Source organism: Vidua chalybeata, chromosome 10 (genome assembly GCF_026979565.1).
Source record: "Vidua chalybeata isolate OUT-0048 chromosome 10, bVidCha1 merged haplotype, whole genome shotgun sequence".
Lineage (NCBI taxonomy): Eukaryota > Metazoa > Chordata > Aves > Passeriformes > Viduidae > Vidua > Vidua chalybeata.
The window spans coordinates 22,031,117-22,050,364 of record NC_071539.1 but is presented as its reverse complement, the minus strand read 5'-3'; the positions used below and the strand labels follow the sequence as shown (position 1 = coordinate 22,050,364).

The window sequence follows — 19,248 nt, the reverse complement described above, 5'->3', positions numbered from 1 at the left end:
GAGCGCCTTGCCCGCTCCGATGCCCGCAGAGCCGACAGCCGCCGGGGCCGAGCCGGGGCGCGGTGCTACAGAACGCAGGTGAGGTCAGGGTGTTGGAGATAGCAGAGTCCAGAGCTGGATTCAAAGCTAATTAGTAATTAAGCGGAGTCCTTTTGATTCTCTGCAGAGCTGCCGCAGCCGGCCAAACTGCTGCCTTTTCCCAGCATTTCCTCCCAGGCAGCCTGACCTTGGCTGACCTGTACCCCAAAATATTCCTGTTCCCCATGTGTCGACCAAATTCTCTTTACTGAATCTATTTTTTTCTTTCCAATATCTCTATCTCATCAAAATCGAGAACTGCTTTCCTGAATATAGACAGGACTCTGATATTAAAAAAAAAAAAAAAAAAAAGGACACTGCCAACCCACCCCTCCCACCCAAGAAATGCGATTATATGTCTGGTTTTGAGTCTCCTTTGTGCACACACACTCCAGAAAACTAACAGCAATATTACCATTCATTTATTAATGCGCTTTTCAGAAAAATATATAAACTACATATAAAAAGTAAAACCAGGCAATAAAAATATTTTCCAAGTATTGAGCAATTTAAGCAACATTAAAATCTTCACCTCACATCTTTGAAACATGTCCTGGGTAAGAACAGTCATAGACTGAGTATATGTGGGTGTCAGCAGGTAACTTTCCAATGGGACCTATCCTGCTAACAGAGCTCAGACCTTTCTAAGTTGTCCCTAGATGAAGAAGCCTTTAGAGCGAGGTGTCAGCTGGCTCAGCAGGGGCAAACACCTCTTCCCAGGTATAATCTGCCAGGTTCACAGGCTGCCGCAGCCAAGGATGCTCTGCCAGCATGGCAAGAGTCATGCGCTGCTCTGGAACGGGGTGCAGGAGCCCGGCCATCAGATCCATGAGACCTGGGCAGGGACAGCAGAGGATGGCTCAGGCTGGATTTTAGGCAGGTTGGGAATGAGAGATACAGTCTATGTGCAAACAATGACAAATTTCCCAAACCCTGCTGCACTGAGCAGCTTTCCAAATCATCACAGAATACATGAGGGAGCATTTCTTCAGTCTTCTCCTTTTTTGGGGTGAAAAAACACTGCTTATACTTTCCCAAGAGATCTGCTCCTTTTGAAAAGCAAATGGGAAGAGCTCACCTTCTGACACGGGGCGAGGAGGACTCAGGACAGCTGCCAAGGCCTCTTCCAGCTCACAGAAGGGATTCTCCCCAAGCACCAGGGTGTAAAGGGTGATGCCAAGCGACCACATCTCCAGCTCAGGGCCATGGTACCTGTGCAGAGATAAGCTTGCTTAAACTCAGATTGCAAGTACAGAGCTATATGCTAAAGAAAGTGAAAAGAAAAAAAGGACCTTGACAGCCCTTGTTTCCACTTTTTATTTTAACATAGGAAGTTTGTGAGAATTCTAAGAAGGTTCTCATGTGTTTGAGGAGTCTGCATTATCCTTCTCCAGGAAATAAAACCAACCAGAGAACAGCCAACCAGTTTCTGTTGATGAGTATGTGTAACATGCACCCAGACTTCCACATACGTAAGCTGCTGACAAGAGCTTACCCCTCCACCACCTTCATCATCAGCCAAAACTGTCAAGTAAATATTTAACTGCAAGAGTAAACACATCCTCCCAGCCCTTTCAAAACAAAAGTTATGTGGAAATAACTATTAACTATCTCAATTCCATCTGAGAAAACATGCCAGTTCCTTCACACACAGTAAGAGGTGGAACTCCCAGGGCAGAGCTGCTTGCTTCACCTTTCATCTCATTTCCAGCAGGAATTTCCTCTCTTCCTTGCATTGCTTCCCCCACACTCCTTTAGGAGGAGGACCCATGGAAACAGCTGTGAGGCAGGAGCAAGATCCATGCAGGCATGTACAATTACAGCAGTGCCACCCATGATGGGGAGGCTTCCTTGTGGAGCAGCTACGAGAGCACCAGCTGCCAGGTACAGAGCACTTGGAGAGGGAAAGGAGAGGGAAGAGAGCCAATATTTAGGTAGCACACCCAAAACAGCAGCAAGAGAAGCTGTAAGAGAAGAATCCTTGAGTCCTGAGGAGGGCAGAAATCAGTGGGGAGACGAACAAGGACCAAACTGCAAAAATTCAAATAGAGGGAAGCACGTAGAAAAGAGAACAGAGAGGATGAGAGTGGGAGGATACAGAGCACAGACATGCAAGGAGAAGGTGCTATCAACAGCAATACTTGCTTACTCCACCTCTCTGACAGCAGCTTTTGCTAGAGAGAGCCTGACAACAGTTTTAGAAACACCTTTGTACATATTCAAGCTTTTACAACTTGATTTCTGTCACTAGAGAGCCCTACTTTGTATGCACTCAGACCTTCACAGTGATTTCTGCCACTGCAGTGCCTTAAATCTCACTGCAGTTTCCTGTGGTTGGATACTCTAGCAGCATTCCAGTGGCACAGCAGTTTGCCTTCTGTTCCAGCCCTGCCTACGTGGGTTATTTTTGGTGTGATGGCACAAAAATGACTTTTCAGAGGGTGACATACGGTTTGCCAGACAGCACTTCTGGTGAGCAGTATTCAATTGTCCCACAGAAGGTATAAAATAATTTCCCAGGTTCCAGGTAGGCAGCCGAACCAAAATCCACTAATTTAATTGTGAAATCTTCAGCAATGACAATATTTTCATCCTTGATATCTCTGTGAAGGATGTTCCTACAATGGAGATACCCAACAGCTGATACAAGCTGGAAGAGACAGAAGGAACTAGGTGTTACTACATAGAGTCCCTGAATAGTTGACAGGCATCACAGCTTTCCCAGAGTCACATTTTGGCTTGTTTTGACACTGCCTAAACAAGATATACACCCTAATTATGGTAATGGCCTCAGGCCTGCCTGTCATCATTGCTGCAGTGCTCTTGGAAGAGACACTTTAAAGAGCTTTTGCTGCTTTCATCTCACAGATGTGCAGGAGGAGGGGATGCTGCAGTCAGGATGCGATTGAGAGCATTGGAGCTTGCTGCTACAATCCTGCAAGTCCCTCTATTTTTATCCCAGCTTCATTTGGAGGGTCCTTTGGTTTCTCCAGAAGGATATTACTGTGTGCTTTCCATGCTGCAGGATGACAAAGCATTTGAGAGCCAAGTTTGGTATAAATAACTTAGTCACTCCTCAACTCCATTCTTTTTCCAGCACGATTCATGCTTTAATGCCATAATTAAGGATAATATGAGAATGATATCACCGTGGAGATGATCCTGACTCCTACAATGTTTTTAACAAGAAAAGCAGATGGCTGAGGGAGAAAAGTTTCTATTTATAATACAAATGTGCTTCTGTAGAGAAATGCAGTGCAGATCTGAGGGAACAATTCAGCCTTACAAGCCCCAGGCTGGGTTAAGGAAAGGGCTGATCACAAGGCTAAAGGGACACCTTTGGCTTCCATCCTTCCATCAGCACCCCAGGTGAGGGCAGGGTGGGCACAGCAAGGGTGTGTGTGGGGGTTACCACATGCACAGCAATTCTTGCATACCCTAGAGCAAGGAATTTACTCCAAAACTCATGAGGGGAAATTACCTGGGGACTGCTGTTGTGGTTAATTCACTAAACAAAGTACAGTTCAACCCTCAGGCAAGCTCCTGACTTATGGGAAACTACCCTGAGTTACTTTGCATTATGCCACCTTAAAATCCAATATAATTTCTTGATCTAAAGAGCAGAGCCCTTTACTCCTGTAACCAATCTAAACTAAGCACTGAAGTAAGTGAAAACGTGGCTTTTTGGAGGCTTGGGGGAGCTTCTGTGAGTCTTCCTCCTCTCTCAGAGGAAATGTGAGTGCTGCCTGAATGGTGTCTGGGTGACAGGGGCTGTGTGCTGTCCTGGTAACAGCTGAGGGGCCAGGGAAACCCTCACAGGCAGTAAGGTCCTAGAAAGGCTTCTTGGTAGTTTCTAAGTAAACCTTAACAAGGTTTCTGCAGGCAGCATTTCAATCAGCCCTACAGAATGGTGGGGAAAGGTTCTGCAAGTATAGAGCACAACTCCAGTGCCAGTTGATTAGCCAGTATTAAGTGGAACAGAATCCTGGTTCTTACATTAACCAATTCTCACCTGCATGCAGCAATTCTGCTCTCACCTGTCTGAATATATAACTTGCTAATGGCTCATCCAAGTTGGGCTGATTATCAATAAATGTAAAGAGGTCCAGACCAGATCCATGCTTCTCCATCACCAGTTGGAAGAAGCATTCATTTTCAAACACATCCAGCACCTATAAATAGAAGACTTGTTTAATCATGTACTTCATCCTCAAAAATTGCCTTTTTTTTAACAAAGACTGTTCTCCTCTTGGAGATTTAATTGGTGTATATTATAATCTTTAAAGGCTCATTTCACTGAGCACAAATGATTCTTGAAGTGTACAGAATTAAAACTGGGAGCAGAATTAAATCCAAGAGGAATTCTTGCTGAAGCAAAAAAAAAAAAAAGCCAACCAACAAACCAACCAAGCAACCAAAAAAAAACCCACCAACAACTCCAAAACCAAAACCAACAACCTCAAAACAAAGAGTATGAAACAAGATGTGTCCAGATTATTTACTGAACTAGTACATGTTGAAATGTGACATCACACTTCCAAGATATGGGTCTTATCTTGAAATAGCTTTTTTCTGTTAGGAATCACATCTTCAGATCACTTTGGGGTAAAAGTGTGGAAGCAAGCAACAGTCTGCTGTGTCACACCCTCCAAAACAAAGCAGGATAAACAGGTTCTTTTCTCTCCTGAAAAGACAGATTCAGTACAGGACACCTCACTCCTGAAGAGGAACACCAGACACCCAGGATGCAAACAAACCACCCGGTGCAGTGCAAACTGCATCAGTTCCCAGCCACTGTACCTTAATGATACTGGGGTGCTGCAGCTTCTGCAGGATTGCAATTTCTTGAGTGACCCTCCCCAGGTCAGGATCATCTACCCAGCAGTCCTCCAGCACCCTCTCCTTCCAGATGAACTTTACAATAACCTACACAGACATCAGCATTCAGCATCACATGCCAAAGCATGGCTTGGCGTGTCAGGGAAGTTAATTTCCAGGAAATCTGTTAGTGCCTCATATTACTAGAAGTGGAAGTAACCCCATGTGAATAGCTTAGAGTATATTTGAATGTGTTTAAATTAATTTAGTCCTAGAAGCTAAATGATACACATAAATGGAATATATTTATTGCTGTTCTGAATTCCAAAGGCTTTGGCAAGCCAGCTCTCTTATCAACCAGTTACAGCACATGGGTGCAGTGAGGGAAATGAGCACCAAACATCCATGCAAGAGAAACACCAGAACTTGCCCTCTGAGCACCCAAAATACTTCTGAAAAAGAGGAGGTGCCATCATCTCAACATGTCTACTCCCCATTCTTGGGTCATGGCACAATAAAGATTTTGAGGTTTGCCATTCTCTTTAGTAACAGAAGTCTAAAACCTCTAATTCTGTTAAGATTAATGTCTACTTCTTTCAACAGGTTTAATTAGCTGCATTAATTAGCTCATTAACTCATTCTGCACCTGTTGTTTCAGGTAACATTTATCCACAACATCAATGCAAATGTTTTACTATCCTGTTTCCATTACAGATTTCTGTTTAAACAAAACAAAACCCCAAACTACCAAAGAGAAGCTTTTGACAGTATAATGTTAACAGAATATGAATGCTCTGACCTTTCAGTTTTCATCCTAAATTATTATTGCAATAGGGCAACAAGAAATACTTCACCTCCTGGTGATCTTTCTTGCTCCTGGCACTCCAGACAAAGCCAAAAGAGCCTTTGCCAATAAGACTGAGAGTGCTGTAATTTTTTGCATATTCTCCCTCACATGCTCTTAATCCTTCAAGATCTTCAGCTCTTGGGGAATTGTTGAAAAGTGAAGTTGATCTGATGGCCTAAGTACAGATACATAGGTTACAATAGCAGCAAAAAATGACCAGCCACAGAATCACATTTATAAAATTAATAAATACTGAAAAGAACATGCACATCTGCAAGAATAGATAAAATGAGGAATCTTTGGTTCTGATAGTGAGAACTACACTATACATACATACATATATATATATATATATATGATAGTGAGTATCCTGCAGTTTGGAACTGCACTGTTCAGGCTGGAAAGGTAACTACACTAAGCCCCACACCAGAAGTGTTACAAAATAGCAATTGATATTTTATTTTAGTATATTAAAAAAAAAAAGTAGGGGAAAAAAAAAGAAACAGCAACATCCACCCCACCAACTCATGTCATTAATTTGAAAATCTTCTTGACTTTAGCTTCAGCTTAATAGTCAAACGAGGAGAGAAATGCTCAATATTCAAAGGTAGGATTTCTTACTTCTCCAAGACTTTTAGTAGAGAGATCAGCAAAAGACTGGGAAGAGTTTGCCAGGCTGGCAAGCAAATGCTGAGTCTTTGCTACAGCTTCCTTTTGGCTCTGTGAAATGTCTTTCACCACCCAGACACAGAAAAGCACAGTGGGATCCTGCAGCTCTGCACATTTCACCTCGAAGTGTATGCCTGTAGAAACAGGTGAGGAAATGAAAATGGTGGGATGTAGCTTTAGTGTTGAACAAGACAGCAGATGTTTTAGGACAAAATTCTGAGCTCTTGACAAAAAGTTCAGAATTTGGGAAACAGCTGCTCAGTAAAGAATCATCAGAGGGCTGACACCAGCACAGCTATTCTAGAGGTACCAATCAGCTACCTCCAGCAGAGATTTGTCAGTGTCCAATTCATTTCACACTGTTATTCTAGATTACATAAAAATGGGGATTTTATTCAACAAGCCACTGATTGCAGCTGAAGGAGTGATTGAAGCAAATTCCATTATGCAATTTTAATGCAATTTACAGTTTTACAGTGAAGTTTGTCTTTTCTGTTCAGAAAAAGTTATCAGGTTCACACTTTTTAATTGTGTTTTGAGAGTATTTCTGACTTTTCAGTAGGGATTATTTTCTTACCAACTTTGTATTTTATACCACCTCCTTTTCTGATACCCTCTGGGTAGACTTAAATACCTTTTTTTTTTTTTTTCTTCTACATGCTTCTTCCTTCCTCTCCACTGTGAGCTTCTAACCAGAACTGTCTGCATTCTGCAGAACTGTGGGTGAAAAGGAGCACCCCAGTAAGAGTTTGGGAAGGGGACAAGGTTCCACTTACTGAATTGTGAGCCATCTCTGTGACAGCAATTCCCAATGTAGCTGCCTTCCAGAATCTCCCAGGTCAAAGGAGCTGCTGGATTTAGCCTGCCTTCTTGTTTCACTGGGGTGGATGTTACTTTGATCTTCATATTTTGCTGCCTGAGGAACTGAGAGTGTTCTTCATGCCTACCTTTGCTTTTCAGGGGATTTCTGTTGGAGTTGTCCCCCACAGTTTCTGCAAGGGTTTCAGGTTTCTCAGGAAATGCTTTGGAGGATTCCTCAGAGTTTTGTAAATGCCTTCTGGAGGCCTGCCATCCACAATCACCTCCTGTGGCAACACCACTCAGCAGCTGCTTTCCTTGATGAGTGGAAAAGGTACTGTTGGTCTCAATTAGCACATTGGAGTCCACTGCATCAGAGCAACATCCTCCTACAAGAGCTGCAGTAACACCTGAAGAATTGTCTGAGTTCCCCTTGACACCAGCATTCAGTCCCAGTACCTCAAGACCAGAGCAAATACAGTTCAGTTCAGATTCTTTCACATCTTCAGAGGTTGTGGCAGCTCCTGGTGCAGAAGCACTGCAGCCTGGTTTATTTCCTGAGCAAACATCACAGTCACTGTTTCTTTCACGTGCAAAGAAGGTTGAAGGATCATTTAGCAGGCAGTTGTCAACAACAATATGCTCGAGGCTGGAATGTTTTGCATCACACATGGAATTTTTTTTTGACACCGGCCCTGGAACCATGTGGCTTTTCAAGTCTTGTCTGCAGTTCAGAGCTGTCCCAGGCCATGGCTCATCCACTGTTGGTGTTCCAGGTGAGTTACAAGTGGCTTCAGAAGGCAGCTTCACTGGGTCACAGGATGCTGCATCTAGATTGTCTTCTAGTCTGGAACAAACAGGCAACCAGGCAACAGTTACTGCAGGAGATCCTGCACTATGACTGCTTCTCTCTGCAGTCTCCAAGTTCTGACCTAAATCCCACTGTTGTGAGTCAGGTGATGTGTGAGAGAGAGCCTTGCAGAGAGCATTTTTTGAGAATTATTTGATCCTGAAGTTCCCACTGTTCTATACTGTGCCACTGCTCTGATTGTGTCAAGCCAGCTTTTGGGATAAGGCTCTGTGGTGGGCTGAGAGCCCATCTGTAGCAAGGCTGTCCTCAGTGCAAAGATTCAAAGTTATCAGCAACATCACGTTTACAAAATAAGAAAACTGTCCTCCTGTATAATACACATTTAAATATGGTCACTATTTAAAACCTGTACCAATAGTTTTATTTCAAGTTTAAAAGCAAAAGGCAGAAAGCTGTATCCAAAATCCTGACAAATGTACCAAAGGTACACTCAAATGGCCCTCTTTCCTTTTGGATAATTTCCTTCTCTAGCTTAATTTCTAAATATAGATCATAAACCATTTACCACCACAAAAAAAAAAAAACAAACCCTAATACACATGGGAGGTGTTTTGCCAGCTGATGGGAATGATGGAATGGGTACAGACACCAATGGAAAGAATGGTCTTATTTTACTATTAATATTGAGGCAACACAGAAGAAAAAAGATACATTTGATAAAACAATAAAGTTATTACCCACTCAGCTTTAGCAACAAGCAAAAATAAGCAAGATGATGCATCTGATCATTACTAGGAGAAAGAAAAGTGATTGAGAAAGATCCATCACCAACTGCCTAAATACTTTACCATCATCCAAAGTCTGCAATTGCTGGGGAGCACCTTTTTTTTTTTTTTTTTTCAGTAAGGACCTGGAGAATTCTTCCAGCAGTTGGAAAAATCCCATGCAGTGCATCCACTTGTAGTTGAAGTCTCTAGGTTTGCCCAAAAAAGGGGTCCAGCTTTATAGGCCCAAATCAAACAGTCCAAATTACTTGTTCACCTTTTTGTGCAGAAAACATCTGGGTCTGATGGCCCACTTCCCAACCAGCCAGGGCCAGGGCCGGGGGGGTTTTGCCTAAAATATTCTACTAACAAGCCTCCAGGGATATCTGTTGGGACAATTTCTTAATATACCTTACACAAGGTTATACAAAGGTCTCTACAACCGCAGGTTTGGCATTGAGAACAACTAATATAAATGTTTTGATCATCTATTTTTAACTAAAAACCCTTGGTGGTATTAATAACATCATGCTCAAGATTCATCTTGTAAGTCAATTTGGTGCTGAGGCCTCAGCAGGATGCTTCCAGTCCTGAAAACAGAAGTTCCCTTGTCTGTCCAACAGGAGATGGATATCTCCATCCATCAGGGTTTGGAGATATGCTTTGACAGAAACCCAAGCCCTGAAAAAACAGCTATTGCCCAGCTACTTGTAATATTTTAGACTAAATCAATTAGTTTTATGTTAGGCCATTAATAATGGAACTGTTTAGGAAGTATGCAGAATATCTACATTGGGCCACTTGTGTGACGATTTTTAAAATGACCACATTTCAAACCTTTTTGTCCACCTAAAGTGTTTGCTTAAAATACTCGTTGATTTCCAGATTTATACCATGTTCAAAAATCTCTAACAGGGAAAATATAAAAGCTTTATATTTATAAAAATATACAGCTTTATAGAGTTCATATAAATACATAAGAAATAAAAGAATGCAGAACTGTATCTTTAATAATCCATCCATGGCACAAGGTATTTTGCAAACATTTCCATTAGTAAAAATGCAGCATAGAAAAACAATGAAGCAGAGCACTTACAGGCCTTACTTACAAGGATGATATGAGAGATGTAAACCAGGAGAGTACAAAAAATGACACTATCAGCCACTTTAAAAAGCAGCAAGAGCTGTGCTGTAATAGTCTTTACTTTAAAGTGGATAGTAAATATTTACTGTGGTGGAGAAAACCACAACTGTAACAGAGTTGCAGCTAGAATTGTTAATGTGGAAGGCTTAAAATTTGACTTAAGGTAGGCCATGAGCATGAGATACGTACTTCTACAGAATTTCTAACCTTGTGACAGGAAAAAGACCTGGAAATGTTCAAGAAAAAATGGCTGGACTTCAGTAACACAGAACCCTGTTTTAATGGGATGACCTGACAGTTACACCAAGCACCAGAAGGAATAACACTTAGAATTCCCTCCAGGTAACCTGACTTCAGTGCAACACCAGCTGGAAGGGGATAAACATCCACTATTTATGATTAGGGAGCCAATTTACCTTAGTCTGGATGAAACATTTGGTCCCCTTTAGAGCTGGAATTTCTGTAACTTTACAATGGTAGCTTGTGCAGATAGAAATAAAAATCTAAGGCAGGGACAGCTCAGCCTGTCTTGCAAACAGCACTCAGATTCTAAAGACAGTAAATCATGGAAGGCTCTTGCTACACCCTCCCACAGACATCAAACAGGTGAAAAAATCAGCTTTTGCTGGTGATTGCCATCACAGCTCTTCATTTTCCTAAGTGAATATACAGTCTGTGAAATGCCTACCTATTATTGGGGGTGGATGCTGCTTCAGGAGGTGAGAGAGGAGAAGAGAAACTGGTCCCATTCTTTTGTTTATTCTCATCATATATTAATTTGTCATCTTTGTGTTGTTGCTCCAATTTCTGCTCTTCATCTCTTGACAGAAGGTGTGCTAAAGATGCAGCCAAGAAACTGCTCTCTGTACCAAACAGGAAACAAAACCACACCAATTTAAACTTTTATATTTAGACTTCAGAGGCTACAGTGATTAAAAATAAACTTGGAACTGCCCTGGTCTGTCTTTTCCCTAAGGAATTGAGTATAAAAGGCTTGATTGAGTCAAAACAGTCAAAATACAAGCACTCCACTCTTCTTTGATAAATCACCACATGCAGGAACCTGCATGTTTTAGGGCTGCCAAAATTTGCTTTTCCAGCAAGGCTCTTGGGCAGATATTGGTATCACACATTAGCTACTTGAAGTTCAGAGGCCTAAAAAATGCCAATAATATAAAGAGACTGAAATTAAAATGATCATACAGCAGCAGCATTAAAAAAAAAAAAAAAAAAAAAAAAAAAGAAAAGCTCAAACCACACATATACAGCCCATTCCAAACCCATATAATGGAAAGGCTTGGACTGGATTTATGTAACTCACTGAAGCTATAAGATAAAAAAAAGAGTTGAAACATGTTTGAAAGAAGAGGAAATTAAGGTCTTTCCTTCCCCAGTGACAAGAGATCAGAAGAAAAACGTGAGTTTGGAAGATGAAGTAAACCAAGTATTATTGCTGCACAAGAAGGTAATGAGTGAACAAATCTAGATTTGAATCTAGAACAATGTTTAATTAGTAACAGCTGAGTGCTAACAATGCCTCCTCACTGAAGAATTGAACTACTCCTAGATTAGGGGCATCATTTCATCAAAGAATTACCTAAGAAATTGTACACTGTCTACTAACTCTTCTTTGTTCCAGTGGGGTGCATTGGTTTCAGCACAGATGTGCATTTCTAAGCAAAGAGAAAAAAAAAATAGGGAAAAAAAAAAAAGAGACAAAACCGGCCTAAAATGTGATATGGATGAAAGCATGAACTTGCTGGTGTTGGGCAGAGCTGGCTGGAAAAGACAGATATGGAAACACGAGGCTTCTTTGCTTCTGTTTATTCATGCTGTGTTCAGAGAAGTAAAATTTTGGTAAATTCTGATGCAAACTGAATCAGAGGAACAAGTGATGTCTCCCTGACTGAAATACAGCAACCATAACATTGACTATTAGCCAGCAGCTCAAGCCAATTCAGAAGATTAGATTTTTCCCTTAAAATATTAATCCTAAGTAGCTACAGCTCCGCAGAAATACAGTCACACAAGCTATATTTTTCACATTTTAAAATACCACAGGGTCCTAGCAGGGAAGGGAGGGAGGAAGGGAGGGAGGGGAAGTGCTTGTTAAGTACAAAGCATTCTCTGTTCTCACTGTAATTTCCAAATTGGATATTCAGTTTTGTCTTCTTGGCAACAGAGAGAGAAGCTCAGTCTTAGGTGAACAATTCTCTTTACCTGAGGTTATAGTGGAAACCTGATTTTAAAACTGCATGGAGGGGCATTGCTTTTATGAAGAATGTTCTCTTTTTTGTGGGTGAACCTCTTGTCTCTTCTCATTTCCCCTCGGTTACAGCAGCCAGAGCCAGCTGTATGGCAGGCACTGACACCTTCAAAAAGGCACTCACCTTCTGTCCCTGTGGGATCATCCAGAGGAGGTAAAGGCAAAGAACAGCCACTGCTTCTTTCCATGTTGTTATAGAAACCAGGGATCAGGAATGTAATGTTCTAAAACAAAGAACAAAACCTTATAAAGCTAAGCCAGCTCTCACAGAATGGGGGCAAATGCTGACAATCTGTGTCTGTGAGCCTGATTCTCATGGACAGCCAGGCAACAGTGATCCACACGACCAATGGAGAACATAGAACTGTGCAGCTTGCTTTGGGCTACTTGAAATCCATAGCAGCTCCTCAGCACTGCAAGTCTCAGCAATTCCAGCATGGGAATTTGCATGTCATCCCACACCTCACTCACCAAACATGTGGAACACAGGGGTTTTGTGATGGCAAGGAGTGTAAAACAGCTTCACAATTCCAGTGGGTATGCTGCCACATGTATCAGTCTTCTGGGAGGACATGAACTTATCTTACCTTTCCCAACAGATCTTTCTTCTCATAGCCAAAGAGCATTAAAGCAAAACTATCCGTGATGCCACAGATGATTCCATCTGACTGGACAGTGATAAGACCACTGATGGTGGAGAAAACCACAACTGTAGCAGAGTACTGATAGCCTGGGAGAGAGCCTTCTGTCTGTGGAATCTCATCTTTCTGCACTGCTGCTGGCTCCTCCTCCAGATGGCTGACTTCCAGCTTTAAACTGAGAGGAAACATGGTACCCTCTCTGCATCGGCCTGCAGCTCGCTGGATCCTGAGGTTCTAAATCAAAGCAAAAAAAACCCAACCAAACAAAACTCAAACACAAAACGTCTAACTGACCAAATGTTTTGGGTTTATTGCATTGTTCATATAAAAGTGGGAATTCTCAGGAAAAAGAAGCAGGAAAAGAAAAGGAATCAATCTTGTGAGTATCAAAATGAACAACATCTGTTGTTCACTGGATTTGGAATCCAGTGTTGAACTACTAAATAAATATCCTGAAGATGAAGACCAGTCTACGCTGCAGCTTTTCAACAAATTAGGCATTCATAAGAAGGCCTCCTTCAACTCCCTATCTGCCCATTTCCATGGCATTTGCAAGACCTGGGTGTTCTTTCACTCCTCAGACAGACATGACTGAAATGACCTAAAGAATTAAAAGGAATCTTAAAAAGCTTACAGAGAGAGCACGGTGTCTTACAAAGCTAGGACTGGAGAAAACTGTCTTTGACCAGGGCAGAATCCAGGGCATGGTCTCATCCCAGGTTAGGAACTCTTCAGACAGCAGCTCCACAAAAAGGCAGCCCACCCTTTTCCAGGGGAATGAGGCTCCTCTCTGAAAAGGCTTTCTTCTGTTACGTAAGGAGGGAAAGCAGCATGCACTCCAAATGGGAAGGCTATGGAAGAATGAGGCCGGTGCTCGTACTATACCTTTGGGATTTTTTTGCCTAGAGGAGGGATCTGCACAGAAGGAATCAGGTCCTTTATGTGGAGTCCAACTACTGCTTCCAACTTTGGGTAGCCATGGAGATGAGCATAAAGGAGATCACACGATGTAATTTTTCCCTGGGGAGGAAAATTTACAGGATTGTTAAAATTTTAACATTTTAGGCACAGTCCACTCAATGCTTTGACAATGGCTTCTGCAGTTACCAAAGCAATGGCAGGAAATTTCATTCTGCAATATTTTGGTGGACACAACTCACTCAGTAAAAGCAGACACAGCATAAACCAATATTCCCATATCACTGTGCAGGGAGCCTGCCCTTTGCCCAGGAGAGAGTAAAGGTGTCCAGTGCTCCTCACAGAACTGTTCCTCAGCCAGATGATCCCTTCACAAGGACATCCATACCCCAAATTATCAACCCCCTGCCAAACCAACACTGCTCAAGGACAAGCCATCCCCTGAGGAGAGAGAGTGCATTTCTGTGTTGTCAAACACGTCAGGGTGAGCCTCACCAGAGATCCATGCACAGCTCCTGCATGCACAGCCCTGCTTTCAGGCTCTGCCATGGACACACTCCATGTTCACAAAGAGCAGCCTGTGCCTGCTGCCTTTCAGACACCTTCCAGTCCCACACATACTCTCCCAAATTACAATCTAGTTTGATTCTTAGGAAAACACTTACGTCAACCGTGAAGGAAACATGAGCTGCAAGTCTCTCCACTGGTTCCAGCACAACCACACAACGCTGGGTGTCCTTGCTTCTTATCTGCCTCAACCAGACTGAGACAGGGATCTTCTCATTGAGGTAGCCAATAACATCCACCTTCCCACCAGATTCAGAAATGGAGACATGACTTACTTAGACTGTGGTTACTCAGAAGAAATTTCAAACAGGGGTAAGATACTGAGCCAAGATACCTCCCTATCATTATTAGAAAAACATCATTTCTTGACTACTTTCTAGTATTTTATGGGAACAAACAGTTTTAATACAGAGATTAAAATGTCTGAAAATAGTTCACAAAATGTTGTTACTTTTGTATAGGCTCTCCCCACCTCAGGAAGTCTAAAGGCACAAAGACTTCAGAATAATAAATGTACCACTCTAACACCTTGCATTCAGTGTGAAGTGCCTCTCAGAGATGTCCTATTTAAGGGATGTCCCATGGTGCTAATGAACACTCCCCATTAGTAACACAGTCCTTACTTTCAGCTGCAAAAACAGCAGTTTAATTTCTTTTGGGAGGAGATTCTTCTCAGATCAGAAAATGTTTATTTATCTTATAGCCTGCAAGGCTCGTCCTAAGCCTTTGATGATTTTATATGATCTTGGCAGAATGGGTTTATGACTTACACAGTGACTCCTATAAAGTATTTGGAACAGCTTAGAGTAAGTGCCTCTGTCAGACATTTAATTTTAATTCTCACTGAATCAAACTTAGATCCTTGCCCCGACCCCATATCCAGCTGAGGATTCAGGAAGATAAGGCTCTGAGATACCAAAAATTTCAGTTCAAAAATAACACACCAGAAAGAATAGGAGCTCATTTTCCAAAGACTCTCTAGTGACAGCTCACAACAGCAGCAAAAGAAAATAATATGGAGATTTTCTCATGCAGTTCTCTTATAAATAACCCCATTCTAGGCAAAATATCAATGCCACTCTTTTGCACTAACTATGGTGTTTTTAACACAGACACTTCACACAGTATTTCAATGGCTTCAACCTTTATAATATGCACAAGCCAAAATGAGAAAATTTAAAATATATTTTTAAGGACCAGACAACTGGGAAATTTTCCACAATAGAGTTTTTCCATGTTAATCCATTTTTTAAAACTCTAATGTCCTTTAAATTCTGGTTTGGCCAAGTCACAGTGACTCCATGTGCTGACAGCTGCAAGATTCTCATGGGTGTCCCCTTGAATCATCTTTTGCCCTTTGAATTCCCACACCTGCAAACTTTTAAACTAAGCAGTCCTGCAAATGACACAATTGCCAAATGTCCACAGAGTTAAATATATCAGGAAACTATATAGAAAATGTAAAAGAAAAAAGAAAATCCCAAACCAAAGCCTACAAAACCACTTTATGTGGTGGAGAATAATTCCTTGAACATTTGACATACCACAGCTCCCGAAACCACGGATGAACATTCAGAAGTTTCTAGGTACTCCTCACCCACTGCTTCCCAGGCCTCTTGGCCAGATTTGGATATCAAGTGAGACAGCTTTTGACCAATGAGTTCCTGACTACTGCACCCAAGCAACTTGCAAGCTCGATCATTGGCCACGAGGATCTAGAAAAGAACAGAAAAAACTAAACCTAAACAAAGAATAAAAATTTTTTAAGAGCTCATCATCTCCACAGGTTGTTGCTTTAATGTCTTGAAACATCCCTTTCTCCTCGTGGAAATAAAATGGCTCTTTACAATTCTGAGTTCATTATAGATTCTTTTTCTAGGACATCCCTTGCCCACACGTCTTTTTGGTTAAGAGGTTTTGAGACATTGCTTTCCTTTTAGGTTCCCCTGTTTTCTTTTAACTGTAAACAATGACATCCATGGAGGCAAAACTACAGAGTTGTATTTGCAACCAAAGCCCAGGCAAGCCACAAAATTGCAGCCAGACTCAAAGGGGTGCAGTGATCACACCAGTCACTGGCACACTGGAGCCTGTGCAATGGAGCAAGTTGGGATTCGGTGTCTTCAAAGTGGGCAAACCCAAGCTGTCAGTTCAAGCTAAAACATGGCACAGCTCTTTAAAGGTATCAGGATCCAATTTTAGATTCCTCTCAGGACAGGAACAGTGAAATTCTTTCCCTCCCAATGCAAATGAAATGTTTACTAGGGCAGATAAAGAAATCTCGTGCCACCACAAACACATTTCAGGTTTGGTACTTTACAGAGAGAAGGCCTGAAGCACATTCTGCTCTTCCTTTCTTCCCTCATGTCACTTCACAGCTGCATTCTTATAGAACCATTGAATGCCAGAATGGTTTGGGTTGGACAGGACCTTAAAGACCATCCACTTCCACCTCCCTGCTATGGGCAGGGACACCTTCCACCAGCCCAGGTTGCTCCAAGCCTTATCCAACCTAGAACATTTCCAGGAATGGGTAGTCCACAACCTTCCTGGCCTGTTTGAGAGAAGACTCAACACGTCCTTGCTTCTGCTATTATTTTGTGCATTTTGCTAACTTCAACCTGCAATGGGAATAAACTCATCAGCCTTTAGAACACTACTGAGCTGGTGCAGACTACAAACTGCCTTCATGACACTGATTACCTGCAGATACACAAGACAAAACCAGACATTTTAGCCTGCTGTCACACAACCTGCAGCCGTTATGGGGAGCTTAGTGCTGCAGGTACCTCTGTTGTGCTGGCATCCACAGTGAAGATGGCTTGGTTTGGGTTGCGTGCAGCAGCTGGGAGGTGCTGGCTGGGTTCCTCCACAGCTGGGGTGTGCAAAAAGGAGCAAGAACTTCCAATGGAAGCAGAGAGAGGGGCAGAATCCCACTGAGCCCATGAGGTACCAGTTTTGCTGGTACAAATGTTAGGAGCCGTCAGAGGAGACGAACAGTAAGAGCTCCACTTCTCCCCTGTGAAAACATAAAGGTCAGCAACGTTGCTGTAACAGGAGTATCAGAGGAATGAATTAAAGAAAAAAAAAAAAAGCTGTCAGCTGAAGTGACTGTCAAGTAATCCCAAAATGCATGCTTCTAGATTTTTAAAGAAATGACAAGAAAATAAAATCAGTGAAACTAAAGAAAGCAGAAACTCTCCTAATAAATTTAGAAATTTATCATTTTGAATCTGGAACACATAAACTTAGTCCATACCACTTGCCAACACTCAGACTAGTTAACTTTTATTTTTTAACTTAGCAGTCTTTAAAATGTTTTGAAATCTCTGAAAATAAAAATGAAATGGTCATTAAGTAATTGCAGTAAGTGCTCAAGCCCTTATTAAAAACTGCATTAGTTGGAAGCCAATTAAGCGTTCACAGTATGTGACATTGAAATACCTGTATCCACACCAATGTTTTAGGCTACAAATTGACAAGTGATTGCACTACAATTTTCAAAGGTTCTGTGAGCACCTGTCCAGTAATGTTTTCCCTATAAGCTCTCCCAGCCTGCAGGAGTCCATGGGTCAGGTGCTCACTGAACAAGTGCATCCTGGCAGATACTTATTGCTGTTATCTCTGGGGAAGGGGAAGATCTGAAACTGCCCAAAAGCTTCCCAGGAGCTCAGTCTCACAACAGAGTGCTCACCAGGCAGTGATGCTCCAAGCTGACAGAGCCCGAAGAGACGGCTTCTCCTGCTTTTGTTGCCCCAGGGGAAGGATCTACTTAGCGTGTCAGAGCCATTCAAGTGAGTAGGGACTAAGCCTGCTGATGAAGACAGAAGGGCCCCTTCAGAGGTGCTACAAGCCTTAGCTGCCATGATCACCCTCTGGTCGCCAGGCCACGCCTAGGGAGCCACCATCTGCAAGAGAATCAAAGGACAGAGTCAGGCCCTTGGCAGGGACCGACGCTGGCAGGTGACGATGCCTTCCGAGCCAGCCATACCCCTGCAAGTGACAGCAGAACGCTCATTCCTGAGCTCCTGCTCTGTGCTCGGTCTGGGTGGGTATTACCCACAGGTGACTGCTGACTTGGCATCCTGCCCAGGTGAGGGTTCCATCCCTCTATGGATTATTCACTGAAAAGTTGGATTCCGTGATCCTTCCGGGTCCCTTCCAAGCCAGACGCTTCTGCAGGACACGAGTGACCGACAGGACGCCGCCACCACATTTCTGTCAGAGCTGCTGAGCGCCCAGCCAGCACCCTCCTCCCTTTCTGCCGGTTTTGAAATCAAAACCTTTGGGTAATTTGGAAAGTCACTCGCAGTTTTGAATCAGCAAGTGTAGCGCAGCCTGCCTCCCTCCCTCCCACCCAGGGTGCCGGCCGGACCCCCGCGGCCCCCACCGGGACGGGACAGGAAGGGACAGGACCGGTCGGGACGAACCGCTCCGGTCACAGCCACGGCCGCGGCTCCTCAGGGCGGCCCGCCACAGGCGGCGGGCACGAAGGAACGGCAGGCGGGACTGAGCAGCCACGGCACCCAATGGGCACAGGCGATGCGAGAGCGGCACGGAGAGCAGCAAATGGGACGCCAGCGCGGGAGGAGGCAAAACAGCTCGGATGCCCGGGCGTTCGTTGGTCCCGCCGGCCTCCCCTTCCCCGCCGCCGCCGCCACACGCGGTGCCCCGCGCTCCGCAAGGCGGCGCGACCGACCTGCTCCGGGGGCGGGAGGGCGCGGGTGGAAGGCCCTTCCGCAGGGCGATAGCTGTTCCTCCCAGGGGTTTGTAGGCGGAGGGACGAGGCCGAAAGCAGCGCGTAACGCGTCCGGCTCCGGGCGCCGGTGGACGGGGAGCAGGTCCCGGCCGCTTCCCACCCCTCCCGCAGAGAACTACAACTCCCAGGAGGCCGCGGGGCGCAGCCGGCGCGCGTGCGCGCTGGAGT

The 19,248-nt window shown here is 43.5% G+C and overlaps 1 protein-coding gene across 2 annotated transcripts; it reads right to left on the bottom strand.

The window, feature by feature from the left end:
* Positions 1-491: 491 nt before the first annotated feature.
* PASK (PAS domain containing serine/threonine kinase) lies at positions 492-19,060 on the bottom strand. Of its 2 annotated transcripts, none has more exons than XM_053951199.1 (17): positions 19,021-19,060; positions 18,016-18,229; positions 17,111-17,340; positions 15,866-16,036; positions 14,420-14,560; positions 13,722-13,856; positions 12,783-13,070; positions 12,320-12,419; positions 10,618-10,792; positions 7,189-8,057; positions 6,365-6,546; positions 5,751-5,918; positions 4,879-5,004; positions 4,116-4,250; positions 2,529-2,728; positions 1,157-1,290; positions 492-913 (listed from the first exon to the last, which is right to left on the bottom strand). In XM_053951199.1, the coding sequence occupies exons 2-17, from the start codon at positions 18,185-18,187 to the stop codon at positions 750-752; spliced, it is 3,390 nt and encodes a 1,129-aa protein (XP_053807174.1). In that variant the 5' UTR covers positions 18,188-18,229; positions 19,021-19,060; the 3' UTR covers positions 492-749. The 2 variants fall into 2 exon arrangements, with proteins under 2 accessions (XP_053807174.1, XP_053807175.1); XM_053951200.1 differs by lacking the exon at positions 19,021-19,060 and adding an exon at positions 18,738-18,758.
* Positions 19,061-19,248: the final 188 nt, after the last annotated feature.